Source organism: Eucalyptus grandis, chromosome 2, assembly GCF_016545825.1.
Source record: "Eucalyptus grandis isolate ANBG69807.140 chromosome 2, ASM1654582v1, whole genome shotgun sequence".
Lineage (NCBI taxonomy): Eukaryota > Viridiplantae > Streptophyta > Magnoliopsida > Myrtales > Myrtaceae > Eucalyptus > Eucalyptus grandis.
In genome coordinates, this window is record NC_052613.1 from 25,858,845 (window position 1) to 25,876,338 (window position 17,494).

General features: G+C 41.2%; 1 protein-coding gene and 1 pseudogene across 1 annotated transcript; both read left to right on the plus strand.

The window, feature by feature from the left end:
* The first annotated feature begins 7,947 nt into the window (after positions 1–7,947).
* LOC108955351 (putative F-box protein At5g60060) lies at positions 7,948–8,736 on the plus strand. The gene has a single exon (XM_018862994.2). It carries the CDS (start codon positions 7,948–7,950, stop codon positions 8,734–8,736), a length of 789 nt encoding a protein of 262 aa, XP_018718539.2.
* Positions 8,737–14,566: 5,830 nt separating this feature from the next.
* LOC104430850 lies at positions 14,567–16,230 on the plus strand (annotated as a pseudogene).
* The last annotated feature ends 1,264 nt before the right edge of the window (positions 16,231–17,494 follow it).

Consider the following 17,494-nt stretch of genomic DNA (forward strand, 5'->3'; position numbering starts at 1 on the left):
GTGAAGAGGCATCCCTTTCAAAATAACTCACAAATGGTTCATTGTGTGAACAGTAATGCTTAGCCACCAAATATGTTTCCATCAGGAGAGTAGGAAATTTATCCACAAAATACTTTTGGAAACCTATTGAAATGGGCTTGAACAATTTCTGCCAAAAGGCACCAAGCAATACCAGCTTAATACTTTTTATTACAAAAATCATACACGTCAATATCTTAATTAAATATCAAAATTCCAAACAAAGTACTTGAATGTCACATGGAAGCTAATACTTGTGAGCCCACATGTTTCGGATTGCTCGCAGCAAGTCCACCAGACTGTCTTCCTTCAAATTTCCCTTTGATGTTTTACAAGTATATAATCCATGCGATCCTTCCATTTCCTTCCACAGATGAGTTGGCACTTGTCCTCCATTGTCGTAAGAAAATCAGAGTTGGGATCGTCCGTCTTTAACTGTCGTGCTCTATCGAACAAGTGTTTAAAAAACTCCATCCTTGACTCTGGACACCAAAAAAATGGATGCAGAACCACTTTAGATGCCGTTCCCCTGCAAGCACTCGAAAACATTAACTTCATCTCTATAACATTGGAGATTTAGAATAGCAGCACTCTCAACTGTCATGAGAATTGTCCTTTAGCAATGTCTGAACCAAATGATAGCTTTCATGGTTTGACATTAGCGACCTCAGGTCTTTTTTCCTCATCTTTATATTTTGGTCGCGAGCTAGAAGGGGGCCATATGGATGAGTTCCACGCTTTAGGCAAGTAAAGACGATCTCCACCGTTAGATCGAATAGAGATCTACGGATACGGTTTTCATGTACTTGTATATATAGAAGTCTCCTCCCTCTCATTGTATAATCTCATTCACAAGTGAAATACAAGTTCAGAGCTTCTCTCTCTAAGGCTGCACGGGTTAGGCACGGGTTAGGGAACGCTAGATCGATCGGCCCGTGACACTAGGCTATATATTCTTTACTTGCCTAAAGCGTGGAATTCATCCATATGGCACCCTTCTAGAATGTGACCAAGATATAAAGATGAGGAAAGGTCTTTACTTGCCTAAAGCGTCGAACTCATCCATATGGCACCCTTCTAGAATGTGACCAAAATATAAAGATGAGGAAAAAAGACCTAAGTCACTAATGTTAAACCATGAAGGTTATCATTTGGTACAGACATTGCTAAAGGACAATTCTCATGACAAGTAAGAGTGCTGCTATTCTAAATCTCCATTGTTATAGAGATGAAGTTAATGTTTTCGAGTACTTGCAGGGGAATGGCATCTAAAGTGGTTCTGCATCCATTTTTTTTTTGGTGTCCAGAGTCAAGGATGGAGTTTTTTAAACACTTGTCCCATAGAGCACGATAGTTAAAGGCGGACGATCCCAACTCCGATTTTCTTACGACATTGGAGGACAAGTGCCAACTGATTTGTGGAGGGAAATGGAAGGATCGCATGGATTATATACTTGTAAAACACCTAAGGGAAAATTTGAAGGAAGACAGTTTGGTGGACTTTCTGCAAGCAATCCGAAACATGTGGGCTCGCAGGTATTAGCTTCCACGTGATGTTCAGGTACTTTGTTTAGAATTTTGGTGTTTAATGGAGATATTGACGTGTATGATTTTTGTAATACAAAGTATTAAACTAGTATTGCTTGATGCCTTTTGGTAGAAACTGTTCAAGCCCACTCCAATGGGTTTCTAGAAGTATTTTGCGGATAAATTTCCTGCTTTTCTGATGGAAACATATTTGGTGGCTAAGCATTACTACTCACACGATGAACCCTTTGTGAGTTATTTTGAAAGGAATGTCTCCTCACCCTCCCAGCTTTGGAACAAGGATCATGTCCAATTAGTGTGACGTGCAAGTGCAACTGGTTACCCTATTTTTTGCATCTTGAACAATGACAGTGGTTTCCTTCACAACTGGAGGTGCTTTTTCCCAAATGTATCTTGAGCAATGAGAGGAGCCTCACACCATATTCTCTTTTCTATGTCTTGAACAATGACTGAGATTTCCTTCACAACTATAGGCGCTTCTTCCATTGCCTTCCTCGCTACTTCTTGCTCTTCAATGACCAGAGAGTTTGCTTCTTCCACCTTTAATTGCAAAGCATTTGTTGTGTCCAACAACTTGGCAATTTCTTGGGCTTTGGCATCGATTCGCACAAAACTAAGAGGGTACCTAGTTGCACTTACACGTCACACTAACTGAACATGATCCATGTTCCAAAGCTGGGAGGCTAAAGAGGCATCCTTTTCAAAATAACTCACAAAGGGTTCATCGTGTGAGCAGTAATGCTTAGCTACCAAATATGTTTCCATCAGGAGAGCAGGAAATTTATCCGCAAAATACTTATGGAAACCTATTGGAATGGGCTTGAACAGTTTCTGCCGAAAGGCATCAAGCAATACCGGCTTAATACTTTTTATTACAAAAATCATACATGTCAATATCTCCATTAAACACCAAAATTCCAAACAAAGTACCTGAACGTCATGTGGAAGCTAATACCTGTGAGCCCACATGTTTCGGATTGCTCGTAAAAAGTCTACCAGACTGTCTTCCTTCAAATTTTCCCTTAGGTGTTTTACAAGTATATAATCCATGCGATCCTTCCATTTCCCTCCACAGATCAGTTAGCACTTGTCCTCCAATGTCGTAAGAAAATCGGAGTTGGGATCGTCCGCCTTTAACTATCGTGCTCTATGGGACAAGTGTTTAAAAAACTCAATCCTTGACTCTGGACACCAAAAAAAATGGATACAGAACCACTTTAGGTGCCATTCCCCTGCAAGCACAATGGAGATTTAGAATAGTAGCACTCTCACCTGTCATGAGAATTGTCCTTTAGCAATGTGGACACACAAAAAAAAAAGGATGCAGAATCACTTTAGGTGCCATTCCCTACAAGCACAATAGAGATTTAGAATAGTAGCACTCTCACCTGTCATGAGAATTGTCATTTAGCAATGTTTGAACCAAATGATAACTTTCACTGTTTAACATTAGCGACTTTAGGTCTTTTTTCCTCATCTTTATATTTTGTTCACGTTCTAAAAGGGGGCATATGGATAAGTTCCATGCTTTAGGCAAGTAAAGAATATACAACCTAGTGTCACGGACCGATCGATCTAGTATTCCCTAACCCGTGCGGCCTTAGGAGATCAATCTAGTGTCCCTAACCATGCAGCCAATCTAGTGTTCCCTATCCCGTGCGGCCAATCTAGTGTTCCCGTGGCCATAGGGTTTCTCCCAAGCAGCTTTTCTCACGCTCAACTCACAAGGATCTTTTAGAGAGAGAAGCTCTAAACTTGTATTTCACTCGTGAATGAGATCATACAATGAGGGGGATGAGACCTCTATATATACAAGTACAGAAAAAACCGTATCCGTAGATCATTCCTTGATCTAATGGTGGAGATCGCATTTCCCCAACTACCATCTACCCGCATTTATTATATAAGTGTACAATTACCGCATTGCCCCTCCGAAGAGTATTCTAGAAGACTCGAGACTCGGGGATACAAGTCGAGGGTTGCTTGCTCCAATAATGTGTCATGGATTTTGAGTTTTCCTAATTCTTTTTCAACCCTAGTATTATTGAGCTCAATGTCTAGAGGCGAGGATGCATGATTCCAATGGGATAAGAACCTTATAACCCTTGAAACATTTAATTCAATTTTATTTCAATATTATTATTAGTTTTTCCATTATTTAATGAGGTGCATACTAGGTTTAAGTCATCAAATATTAAATTACTCAATTAAATGAAATTTATACTAAAATTTAACTCAGTTATTAAACTTAAATAATCAAGATGTTAATTATCATAACTAATTAATATGATTTTTATTATATTTGCTCAATAATAATTTATTGCAAAAATTGTTAATAATTCATAATTTGTATGATCGCACTCATTAATTTTTTTTTGTTAAATTTTAGAATAAAAAGGTTGTAATAATTCTCGACCAACTTATAATAACCAGAAATTATAATATAGTTTTGAAAATTATGATATTATGATTTAATCATCATATAATTAAAATCGATTGACTTGCGGATGTTATTCTTAGATTGTCCCGTGTATCGAATAAAAATAATCTTTTCTATATTTCTTTTGAATTTAGTTTATTTTCATGATATTATTATTCACTGCGATTCTATTTTGCAAATTACATGTAGAGGGGTTCGCACTATTCTTAACTCAAAAATACGGAAGAGCCAAGGGAGTCAAAATAGGATATCTTTTTATCCTAAGTATTTGATTAACGTGCATTTTATAAGGAAAGAAAAAAAGCAAAATTAAGAATTCGAATGAGAAAAATTAAGAAAAGAATTTTCAAGCCACAAAGTGGGAAAAGTATAAAATAAAATAATATGGAAGGATCAACGCAGCGTGTTTAAAAAAGGAAAGGAAATCGGATCGGACAGAAAAAAGTGAAAATCCTTGAAACATCAGCGGAGACCCTAGAATTTTGAATCCATGGTGGAGACCTCCGTCCACGGCGCTGTCCGCCGCGGATCCTCCGGCGACCGGCCGAATCGCCACAAACGAAGGCGGCCTCCTCCTGTCATCATCGTGTGTGCGTGGATTGGTGGTTACCTTGTGAAACACAAGTGTTTCGGTCACCTCGGTGTTACCTTAGATCATATGGCGCAGTAAATCTTAAATTTCCTCCCCCTGTCATCGACACAGACAAAGTTGCAGCTTACGACGCCAAAACATCTTGATATTATCTATAGCTTCATCTAAATTTAAAGGATATCAATACATCATTGAAACTTAAAACGACATGTGAAGTGATGGGTTCTCAAAATCATACCCGTCAAACCGATTTTTATATAAGGAATGCATGACATAGGTGATAAATTTCAAACAAATCACCGCCGCCGAATATTTTTCTAATTCCTATCTTAGGAATTGACATTTGCCTTTTTTTTTTTTTTTCCTCGATGGAGATTTTTGTTTTTTCATTTTCGGTGACACAAGGAAGGCGTGGGTCATGACTCTTGACCCCCTTTTTCGTTTCTTTTTGACTCGGCAGCAATTTTGGACTTTTACATAAAGATGGGAGAATAGTTTGACCAAAACATTCATCATTTTCTCTTCTTTTCCTTGAAGGAGAATTGATTGTATGCAATCTGAGATAATAATATAAATGCTCATTGAATTTTCACCCATTATATATTGTGGTTCCAAATCATTATTTTAATATGCATTGTGATCCCTAAATTTTATTATATATCTAGTTTAGTTTTTGGATTATATGAAAGTATTTAATATAGTCATTCCATTAATAAAAATATACTAATTAATCAATTGTTGAGACGATAGTCGTGTGACATTCTATTTTGTCGGAACAATTCAGACTGACTTTTAAATTCTTCACTAATTCCTTTCTTCTTTTCAATTAAATGCCTCATCGGTGTGACGAAAGAATTTTGCTTCCCATATTCGTATGATACTATTAGTGATTTTTCTTTTGATATATAGACAATAGAGGTGTGCAACCAGATCGGGTAAACTCAAGAACCGAACCAGCCCATTCGAAAACTAAGGTCGGGAATCGATTCTTGTTGAAATAGGTCTGAGAACTGGTTTCCAAAATTCGAAATTGGTTTGAACTAGTTCGGTTCTCAATTTTGAGTGAATACCCACCTGAGAACCAGATTGATTGGATCGGTTTGGGAATCAGTTTTGTAAATCCAAAAGTCCAAAATCTTATCTTTCTTCCCCCTGATTTTTAATCTTAGAACTACATTTTTCCTCTCGCACGGCACTCTTCCTTCATCGTTTCTCTTCCTCACTCGCTTCCCTCCTCGCTAACTCATGGTCAAACCATCCATCGTTGGCTCACGGTCGCATTGTCCATCGTTAGAGGTGTTAAATGGGTTGCACAACCCATTTATGGACCCATTTATGGTTAAATGGGTCAAGCTTTCTTTCATAAAACATCAATAATGGGTTTTAATGGGTCAAGACTAAAATATATGGGTTTTAAATGGGTTAGAGACTGGGGGTTCGCCCCAGTGGCCACCCTTCCAACATGGAAGGGGGAGGTGAGTTCAAATCCCCATCTTCTCGTGGATAGGGAGTAGGGACGCGTAAGTTTGAGAGTGGGTTGCGACTCCCACGCCCGCAAGAGGCGGCACAAGTCCTCGTGTAGAGTAGGGAATAGAGTGGGAAAAAAAAAAAAAAAAAAAAAAAAAAAGGGTTAGAGAGCTAACCCATTTATGACCCATTTATCAACCCATTAAAAATAACTCATTTATTTTCACTCAAAACCTCATCATCTCTCTCATCTCTTTAACTTTATAATTTTTTTTTTAAAAACCGAAATTATAATTATTTTTAATTTTAATTTTTTTTTTCTTTTTCTTTCCATTTTTTCTTTCTTCTTCCTCCGGTTGCCGGCCACCGCGATGGCCGCCGGCACGGCCAAGCGAGCCTCGAGCTCGCCGGCGGCGAGTGGCGTCGGGCGAGCTCGAGCTCGCCGGATCCTGGCAGCGGAGGCCTTGCCGACGCCCTAAGCAAGGGGCGAGCTCGAGCTGCCCGACGCGGCGAGCCTCCAGCTCGCCGGATCTCGGAGCCTCGCCGATGCGCGAGACTCGAGCTCGCCGGCGTCGGGCGAGCCTCGAGCTCGCCGGATCTGGGCGAGCCTCGAGCTGGGCGTTGGCGAGCCGGGCGAGCTCGAGGCTCGCCTATGGCACAGCATTTGGTCGTCGTGTGGCCGGCGGGCCGACCAAAGAAGAAGAAGAAGAAGAAAGAAGAAAAAGAAAAAGAAAAAGAAAAGAAAAAGAAAAATTATATTTTTAAAATAAAAATAAAAATAATTAAAAATTAATTTTAAAAATAAAGAAAAATAATAAATAATTAAAATTCGATTTTTAAAAATAATTGTTTGAAAAATTATAAAAATTATCCATTAAATTTGTTGTATAAAACCATTTTAGCAATATCATTTTTTAATATATATATATATAAACTTTTTAGGTTTTGTTAAATGGGTTGGGTATGGGTCGGGTACGGGTCGGGTGGGTATGGGTAAAAATTTTTGCACTATAATAAATGGGTCATAAACGGGTTAAATGGGTCGATTTGGGTCGGACCATTTATGACCCGACCCAAACCCGACCCGACCCACCCATTTAACAGTCTATCCATCGTATAGGATTTTTGCTTTGCCTTATGATGTTTGTTTATGATAATTAGCCTAGTGAATCCTTAATTTCGTTTAGTCAAAAAATTTATGTACTTATTGATAATAGGTGCTTAAATTTTCAATACAAATTAGGATGTTATTTTCTCGCGTATTAATGTAAAATTTAAAGCCATATAAGACATTAGATGGTTACAAAATAGGTTCCGGTATCGTTCTAAGATAGGGTTTAATGCAAATAAGGTCAGGTACGTAATCCAAAAAAGAAGATTGATCATGATGGGATGGGGTACGAGGTTCAGGTCTAGAACCATACACTCTGGATCCAATCACTTCTAATAGATGGTCAGATGATGGCGAAATGACTTGATTGCACAGAAAAAAAAATCAATTGGCCGTTGCTTGCAATGCTCACGGAAGGAAATTGTGATGAAAAATTGAAAAAGAAGTAAGAAAAAAGGACCCAAAAAAAGAGAGGAAAAAAAAAAAAATAGACCAGTTAGAAGGTAAAAATTGCTCGGTCCAGTCACTGTCTAAAAAAGGAAAGGAAAATTAGTTCAAAAAAAAAAAAAAAAAAAAGGAAAGGGAAAAAGTAAACTCACGGGAGTCGCAGAATCCCTAGAATTCCCAATTCCACAGCGGAGAGCTCTTCGTTCCGCGCGACGATTCCTTCTTCTTCTTCTTCTCCCGGCAACATCTGCAATCGCTTGTGCAGAAAACGCAGGAGAGCTCCCCATGGATCCAATCGAAAGGCGCCCATGGTCCAGCCTTCCTATGGACATTCTCTCCATGATCGGCGATCGGCTCGACACCTGCATCGACGTCCTCCGATTCCGCAGCGTCTGCTCTTCGTTCCGCTCCTCGATCCCCGCGCCTCGTCGCGAGGCCTGTCGATTCCCTCTCCAAATCCAGCCCGACCTCTTCCTCCGCGCTAGCACGATCTACGCCCTCGGGACGCCGGACGGGGCCGCCGGCTCCGGTCGTGCGCGGTGGCTGCTGAAGCTCGAGGAGTCGGGGCGCGGGCGCATGCGGATCCTCAGCCTCTTCTCGCGGCGGAGGATCGCCCACTTGCTCCCCAACACCTTCCCGAAGGTACTCGATTCTCGCCGATTCCGAATGGTCGAAATCTGTAGGCAATACACGCTCGATGCTCGCGGTTCAGCCGCAGACCTCCTTCCACCTTTTGTGAAAGCAGTGATGCATCCGGATAGCGTAGGTTCCGATTTAGGTCAGCGTTCGGTTTATTCCCTCGATGAATTTGCGCGATTAGGTTGTTGGAATTACGGGGATGACAATTGGAGCCTGGATGATTGTGGTTATGGTTATAGCGACATCGTAGTGTATGAGGGCAAAGTCTGGGTCGTGGATCACGCCGGGAAGTTGTCGCAGATGCATACATCTCTCGAGCATCGAAGTTTCTCACTGCCATTCTACCAAACCGACGGTCGCCGCCGCAAGTGCCACGGCTCTTCGAAGCATCTGGCGGTGTTGGGCGGTGATCTTTACTTAGCGGACAGATTCTTCGGCGGCTACGGGGATGGTTTTCAGACGGCTTTTTCATAGTCTATAGATTGGATCGACGGCGTGGGAGATGGGAGGAGGTGAGGAGCTTGGGGAATTCGGCTTTCTTTATCTGCAACCGGGACTCGTTCGTGGTCTCGGCGGGCGAGCTCGACGGGCGCGGCGCGAATTGCATCTACCACGCGGAGAATCAGTACTCTAAATTTGACGTGTACGACGTGGCGACTCAGAGGCTCAGGTGGCCGGACAAGTCCGACTTCCTTATTGGTTTATCCTGTTCCGATGATGCGGGGCGATAAGGTTATTGGAAGTGTGGGGATGAGACTGACGGTTTGTCACTCACGCCCCTTGTAAATGCACTTATGTTTGCACTTTTTGGAATTCAGTTCTCATTATACATGTATATAAGATTAAATTTTTGTTTTCTGGGAAAAAAAAGAATCTTATTACGATTACTCTAGAATGAAGTCGAAAAATGCAATTTATATAGGGAATGGTCTTAATGTGACATCCCGATTTTTCAATTCCTGGTTTCATTAAATAAGTCGGGCATTTCATCTTCGTGCCTATAGCTCTTCGAGGTTGCCACTCACGAGATAACTGATCTATCGGGTGGTGCGGATTAAGGAATCTAAACGCAATAGACTTGAGAATTCGACCAGAACGATCGCCGACCGTCTAACTGCAAGGGTCATTGCGCACGGACCGATTAGAGACCTGGAGATAGGTCGATTCAACGAGAACCATGTAATTCGGTGTGGGTGATTCCACCTAATTGCACAATTCTCCTGGTTGACCGTTGACTGCAGGCATCGATTTCTCTATCGTTTTGGTACCCCGTCCGTATTTGAAACCTCGAGATTTCTACGACAACCAAGAGTCGTCAATGTGTCGAAGATGCACTTTCATGTGGCTTGAGAATAATCAACCACAGTCAATCATAGAAAATTCCTAAAAGCTACCGTAGATTAGGACGCGTTAAAAGTCGCGCCGGATTGAATTTAACCGTGAAATTGAACCCGATTACGTAAATGGAAGTTCTCACAAGTCACAATTCATTTTAGGAATGTCGACTCATCTCCAGAAGATTTTTGCTACAAACCGAGATTTCGCGGAAAAAGCAAAGTAAGGCGTTTATGTTCGGGATTGTCGGAGGCCATTTTTAATCGAATCTTCGGGATGCAAGTTGGATCATTTGATGGGGAAATGTCATGAGAAGGCCGAGGACACACGGGTTAATTTAATTGAGCTTCAATTGAATAGAATTGATTGAGAATTGATTAAATTAAGTGTACGAAATTGACCCGGCGGAAAATGAAATGAACATTGGAATGAGGTTGTGGGAGATAGTGGAAGGTGACATCATCATCATGAGGTCGTGGTGGGCCATGAGAGAGAGAGAGAGAAAAGTGGTCCATCTTCCTTCTCTCCTCCCTCTCTCTATTCGGTTGTCTCTCTCCTCCCTCTCCTTGCCGTGCGACCATTTCCTCCTCTCTCCATCTTCATCTTCTTCCTTTATTCATGGCTTTCTCCATGGTTGAGGCTTAGGAAAAGCTCAAGAGAACCAGAGGAAACCGAGCTCACCAGCCCCTCCATCGTCGCACGCCCGGAAGGCCATCGTCGGCCGTTTTCCTCCCTTGTTTTCCCCTCGTTCCAGTTTCTGCTCCAGCCGACCTTTCGCCAAAGATCCGAGTAAAAAGTTAACTTCCCGGTTGAATCAGCGAACGAGCCACCCATCTCCGCGAAGAAGACATCCAGACCGTTCCGGAGCACCTCGCCGCTCGCCGAAACGATTCTCCGGTCGTCCCGTACGGCCGCCCGAAGTCGCCGCTCGCCGGACCGTCTGGAATCGCCCGGTTCCGCCTGTTTCGCGTTTTCTTGCTGTTTCGCCCCTTTCCGACCCTTTCTTTGCCCATCCCAACCTCCTACAAGATCCCCAAGACCCCCGGGAGCCATTGGTTGCCAACCACCCGCTTGCCGGAGCTCCGATCGGCCCGTTTTCGCCGTTGAAGTTGCTGGTTTCTTCTCTGCAGTTCAGTCCAGATCAGAAGCAGAAGACAGCAAGGTTTTGGAGACTTCGAGGCCCGTTTTCAGTGTCTTCCCCGGCCTCCGTTGGTGTCGCCGCTTTGGGGTTTATCGACCGCCTTGGCGTCGCCTTCGCCGTGGACTCGCCGGAATGTTAATCCGGTGAGTTTATCCTCTAATTCTTGCTTAGTGAGTTAATGACGCTTAAGGGGTGTTTAGATTAGTCTAATTAGGTTTAGGTGGTTAGATTATATTATTTTAATGTAAATTAGATTAGTTGTATGATTAGTTTAATGGATGTTTAATTAGGGCTAATTGTATGTTTAAATTAGTGTAATCTAATTTAAGCCCTAATTGATTATTTTTAATTAAATAATTATTTCGAATTTTAAATATTATTTTATTATTTTATATTATTATAATATATTATTTAATTATTTAATTTTCGGAATTAAATTTAATTATTTAATAATTTCGAAAATTATGCTCTGGGATGGCGGTCGTTAGAATTTCGCGCGCGCGGTGCGGTCGGTTTGTGTTAATTGTATGTTTAAATTGAGAAATTGAGTGATTGATGATTATGGTGAATAATTCCAAAAGTGTGGAATTGTGTGAAATTCATGAAGTTGTGGTATTTAACTTGAAAATACCCGGTGTTAGCTTTTAGCACCGTAATTGGTTTGTGTGACCCGTTTGAATCGATTGGATTGATTGATTGATTGAATTGAGATATGAATTGGTTTATATATATGTATCAGCTTGGGCGAGCAATTATGATATACACATATACATATATATATATATATATATATATATATATATATATATATATATATATATATATATATGGCACTTACGGTGAGCTAAGATCGTTTTATCGGCTTGTGCGAGCACGATCTATATATATATCAGCTTGTGAGAGCAATGATCGTTTATCGGCTTGTGAGAGCAACGATCCATATATCGGCTTGTGCGAGCTATCATCTATGTATATATCGGCTTGTGCGAGCTACCATCTATATCGCTTGTGAGAGCATTGCATCCATTTCAGCTTGTGCGAGCCGTAATTGTATTGATGGATGAATAGATGGTATGGTTTAATAGATGATATGAATTGATAGATATGTGGATCGTATGATATCAATTGGATTGATCAATTGATAGACCGATGGGTATGTCGGTAGTTTCGGCTTGTGCGAGCATTGTTTGAATATGAATTGTACGACGTGCGGGAAAGGGGGCGAGGCGAGGTAAGCCCTCTATCCTATTTGTGTGGCTAGAGCGCCCGAGGCGTATTTTCTTCCTAATTGAGTTTTAGATGGTAGGACTCGCCGAGACGTAGTCTCATCCCGGTTGTGGGATAATATTTCGAGTCCCTAGATGACGGTCGTGGAGGGCCAGGAAGTCCTGGAGTTCGGAAGGTGGAGGCTGAAGAATCGGTGAACGTGTCGACAAGTTGGTCATAGGACAGGTTCCTAGTTGTTGAGCCTGTCTATTTTGTAGACAATCTAGTGTTGTATATAAACCTATGTGTTTATAAGAAAGCTTGTTTGGTTGTGATTGATTGCTTTTTTCTATCCCAAGTTTAATGTTGTCGGGGATTTGTTTCGCTTCCGCATGCGTAATAAAAATGAATGGGTCGGCGACATGTCCTGGGAAGTCGCATTTCTATCGACCAGAGTGGGATGTTCGCGCACTCGGAGGATCGGGGCGTGACACTAATAGTCCCTAAAGCCCGTTTGGTTCGGCTTTGGGAAAATGCTCTTGGGAGAATACAAATACCTTTGAGGTAAATGAGTTTTTCGAAATGTTATATCGTTTGGTAAATTATAACATTGAAATGTTACTTGGCAAAAATCACATTTGTAATGGGTTTTTACTTTTTTTTTTATCTGAAAGTTAAATCTAGTGCTTGGCTAAACATCGGCCAAGCTGCCGGACGGCCTGATTTGGCCGTTCAACCGCCCGAGGTTGGAACCTCAGGCAACGCACGCTGTTGTCTACGGTCGCCTAGATGTGGCGGCCTGAGGCCTGATTCGTGTGAGCCGAAGGAGTCGGAGTGCAGAAGTAGGGAGTCGACGTGATGCTGCTCGCGCTTGTCGAAGGGAATGAATGCGCGCGAGAAGAGGAAGGCGTCGATGGCGAGGCGGAGGCGGCTGCGAGGCCGGTGGAGAACTCGAAGTCGGGGGCGTCCCAAAACGGCGGGCGGGAGGGCCGTCGGGTTGGTCGAGGGGGTGAAGGCCATATTTGGTCGTTCGATGGCCGGATTTGGCCTCGGACCGCCCGAGATTTGACCTCCGACGGCCCGAGATCTAGTGGCTGAGGCTGGTTCGGGCGTGCGAAGGAGTCGACGTCTTTGCTCGCGCTCATCGAAGTGGATGGATCTATCACAGAAGAGGAAGGCGTCGACGGCAGAGGCGGAGGCGGCGTCGATGACGGAGGCGAAGGCGGAGGCAGCGTCGATGACGGAGACGGAGGCGGAGCGGGGGCGAGAGAACTCGAAGAAGTCATGGGGAAGAAGTTGAACGGCGCGTGAATAGTAGAGCTTGCATTGGGAGAATGACGAATGCTTAAAGCAGCCCTACCCCAACATTGGGCTTTGAGCATTTGGAATGTCCACATTTCGAAAAATAGTATTCAAAAGTTTTGCCAAACACAAATTTTTTTCCTCAAGGGGCTTTCAAGGCCCAAAGCCCATTGGGAAAACCCAATCAAACGGGGCCTTAATCCTGTGTGCAATTTCATATTTGAAAGTTCAATTCGTTTAATGTGGTCGGTGAATTATTTCTTGATGTCTAGTGTAGTCATTTTATTGATCAAACCAACAAAACGGTCACCACAAGTTTTCAAGCTACTACGAAATGTGCAATCTAGTTTCTAATCTCTCGACTTTCAGTAACAAAGTCCAATATGTTAGTCAGTATTATCGTCCCAAATTTAGCTCATGATCTCCATTTCTCCTGGTGTAGAAAACATTGAGTGAAATATACTTACATGGAACTAGAGCAATATGTAAAAAGATGATAAAAAGGTAGCATCGTATTTTTTTTTTTTTTTTTTTTGTTGATTTAGGATATAAATTGAAAACAGATAAAATTTGGTTAGATCTTCTTCATTATGTTTTACGGTGATAAAATTTTCAAGCTTTGATGTTTCGTATTTTCTTCATTAAATTTAGTTAAGTCCGCGTGTTTTATTTTGGTAAAAATATCATATTTTTGGATGATTAACCGTAGGGTTTAAAGCACACGGATCTAACTAAATTAAATAAGAAAACACCAAACATTGAATTTTTCGTTCAGTTGCTCCTCACGCTCCACAGTTCAGACGCTAATCTTCTCAACTTTGCTCCAAACGTAAGTGCAATCACCCATAAGATGGTAGTGGTTTCTCGTACTGTCCTTTTGCTTTAATTGAGCTGAAAATGCATTTTTTTTTTTCAACATCCTTCAATTTGGTGAATCAAGCGTTGTTTCACTGCTTGTTTGAATGAACGAACCGATGAACATTGAGGACATAACTTTACGATATTCTTGAACTTTCGGCCATGGAGATCAGCGGCTCACATATGGAGATTCAACCGGTGTTGTGACTAGCAATCCTCGGTATTTTGTCAGTCGAAGTATTGGAAATTTATGCTCTGTGAGAGACATGTCACATGTCCTTAAATTGAAATTATTTTCTGGCATTCCTTTTAGTTTTTGAATTGAACTGGCCGACACACCTGGTGGGGTAAGGCTTGGCTCGTTGTTTGTTTCGTTGTTAGTTCAAACCGAGTTGGCATGATGCTGATAGGCGTTTGAAATGAATTGTTCCCATATTCTAAAATGCGTGTAGGTCGTTAGGAATGGTTTTCTTTTTCTGGTCTCGGCCTTCTGCAGAACAATAGAAGCAATACATTAACAAGTAAGATTAACTCTGATTCTGGTATTTATCTGTCTGTTGTGCTTTTAAAAGATATGGGGCTTATGTTTTTTCACAGAAGTGGAAACTAAATTGACTTGTGTCGGTTCACTCGTTTATGATAGCGCCTAACGTATGGATCATCCACGTCCGGTCCTTTCGACTACGATTCTAAATACATAGGGCCGACGGCAAAGGCTGTGTCGATGCTCAAGGAGGATGGTGAACTCTACAAGGATGTGTTTTCACTCGACCGTGCCCCTGTTTTAGTTGGTTCCGGTCGTGATACCTATGAAAAAGGCAAGTATGTTCTTCATGGTTGGAGGTCTGTTCATATGTTCCGTGTAGGTAGAGCCTCGTGCAGGTCTACATTCCTGTCCTGAGACTGGATTGCATTTGCAGGCATTTTGGGATGAACTGGGCATTTGTTGATTCCAAGACTCAAGTTCGGAATGGGGTGAAGTTTTGTGTTTGTGTCAAGGAGTTTCTGCCCTGGCTTGTGATGCCTCTTGAAGTAGTCTTTGTAAATGAAAGCCAGATGTCTATGTTGCCCGAACAAGGTGACCAAGTCGAGCGGTATCTAGACCAAAACACCTTTCATAAGTTGATAATCCAAAACACTACTACTAGCCTCTTTCCTAAAGATATTTACAACTAAACTAAACTTGAAAGAAGTTTAAATTAGCCTCTTTTCTTTTCTTTGTTCTTTTTTTTTTCCTCATTTTCTCGGTATCCTTTTTAGCTTGTGAACATAAATCCTAACTCCTCCTCCCCTCTCTCCTTCTCCTTCGCCCCCTCCATTTCGTCACCGCCACCTCCTCCAACCCTAGCCCCTCCTGCGCTCCCGTTGGCTTCGCTCCCTCCTCTTCTTCTTCGTCGGCGTCTTTTACACCTTCAATCATTTTTCAAATGCAATTCAAACATTAGAAAATATTTTCAGTCACGTATCACCAAACAAAGGAAAACTAACCCTTTTCCTAAGGCTAAATTTTTCTATTTTACATAAAGCACATGAGATTGCAGATTTTGAGTTTTTGGGATAATCATATTTCAGTAGGAACGCTTCTTCTCTGTAATTTTTATGTGGCGTGGGGCGAAACGATATAATTACCTTTCAATTAAACAAGAAAATGCACGTGTCCCTTTGACGATTACTCTGAGCTTATAATTGAACCGGAAAAGTAAAAGGATTCTGTTGGGTGTAAATATGGGTAAGGGAACGGCGCTCATTGCTCCAACATGTAGCTCTGGTCCAGTAACTCCACTTGACAAATTTTGTAGCTTTTGCAAAGCGCCGTTTTGACAGTTTTATATTTTAGGACTCCTTCCTTTTTTTTTCCTTGGTTCCGCAAATGATAATTATGCTTTAACTTCTTTTCTAGTCCATTATAGCGGAGTCTTGAATTAGCTCCTGTGAATGTGTTTCTTTCGACGTGTTGTGACAAAAATGAAGGTCGTGCCGACATCTTTATGCTTCTCGTGTGTGAGATTGAATGGTAGCTCTAGCGTTCTTTGTTGTGGGAATCAGTTCCTCCGCAGCTTAAAACTAGCAATTGAAACCATATTGTTGGATTGATTGGCAGATTTGAGAAGGTTGATGTCATTTGATTCATGAGACTTCATTCCAAAATTTAGTAAAAGTTCTTGAGAATTAGTAGTCATGTAAAGGCCGATTGATTTCTCTGAGCTGCATTTCCTATATCGCCACTTCTCCAAGTTTTTCTTTTTCCTTTAACTTTATCATTATAATAGTGGTGATTTAATTCTGTTATTTTGAATTCTGTGAATAGATTTATGCGACACCCATAGGCGTAGGATGAGTAACTCTTTAATCTGAAGATCGAACGACTTTAAAGGTTTAGGTTGGGGAATGAGTTGACATGTGTACATTCGTGAAATGGCAACTGCAACTTCAGTCTCTAAAGGAGACGCTGAGCACGACTGAACCTCACTACATCATATGTGTGAAGCCGAATAATGTTCTAAGCTATATTCGAGAATGGCAATGTCATCCAACACTTTCGTTGTGATGTGAGCATACGATGCATTACTTGAACTTCACTTTGAATGTCCTGTCTGGACTTTTATTTTCAGCAATGCCAATGATATTGTCGATCCTTGAGGCATTTAGGATAAGCAGTGCGGGATATCCTACCAGGGCGTACCTTTTATGACTTTTCTTTATCGCTTCAGTGTTCTATCTCCAGAACTTTTAGAAGTGAAGTAAGTACCAAATCGATGTATAATCACATAAATGCTTTCAGAAATCCGTTGAAGTTGGAGATCTTTATTAAGTAATTATTGCCTGTCAAAACATTTATAACTAGCCATCGTGTGGTTATGTCGTCCTTCAGCTTCGATGATAAAGTTGCTGTGAAATGATTCTTCATAAGAAGGGATTGAAAGGTTACCGGGTAATTGGACGTTCGCTTTCTTATCCTACTTCATTACTTTTGGCATTGCCATATGATCCGATGTTGGCTAGTTTTGTTTGCTCTTTTATTTTGGATACTGTTATAGACTTGTCACGGTTAGTTGTTGAGCTTGGTTCAATGATAGCTTGTTTATTCATTTTTAGCCTGTATTTTTGTATGGTTTTGGAAATACAGTAGCTAGGTTACATGAAAATGGTATGATATATATTGTGTAGAGCTTGGTTTGATGATAGCATATAAATAGTTTAATGTACTTTCAATTTTCTAGTTCCAAGAAAATTCGAACAATAGTAAAAAATCCTTGATTTTTCGTTACATGTTGAATTATGGTTTTATTATAATTGCTGCATGATTGTTTTTGTACGTTGATTCACATCATGCTATGCCTTTTTGTGTTAATTATATGAGGTCATATAATTATTTTTTCTTGTGGGAGT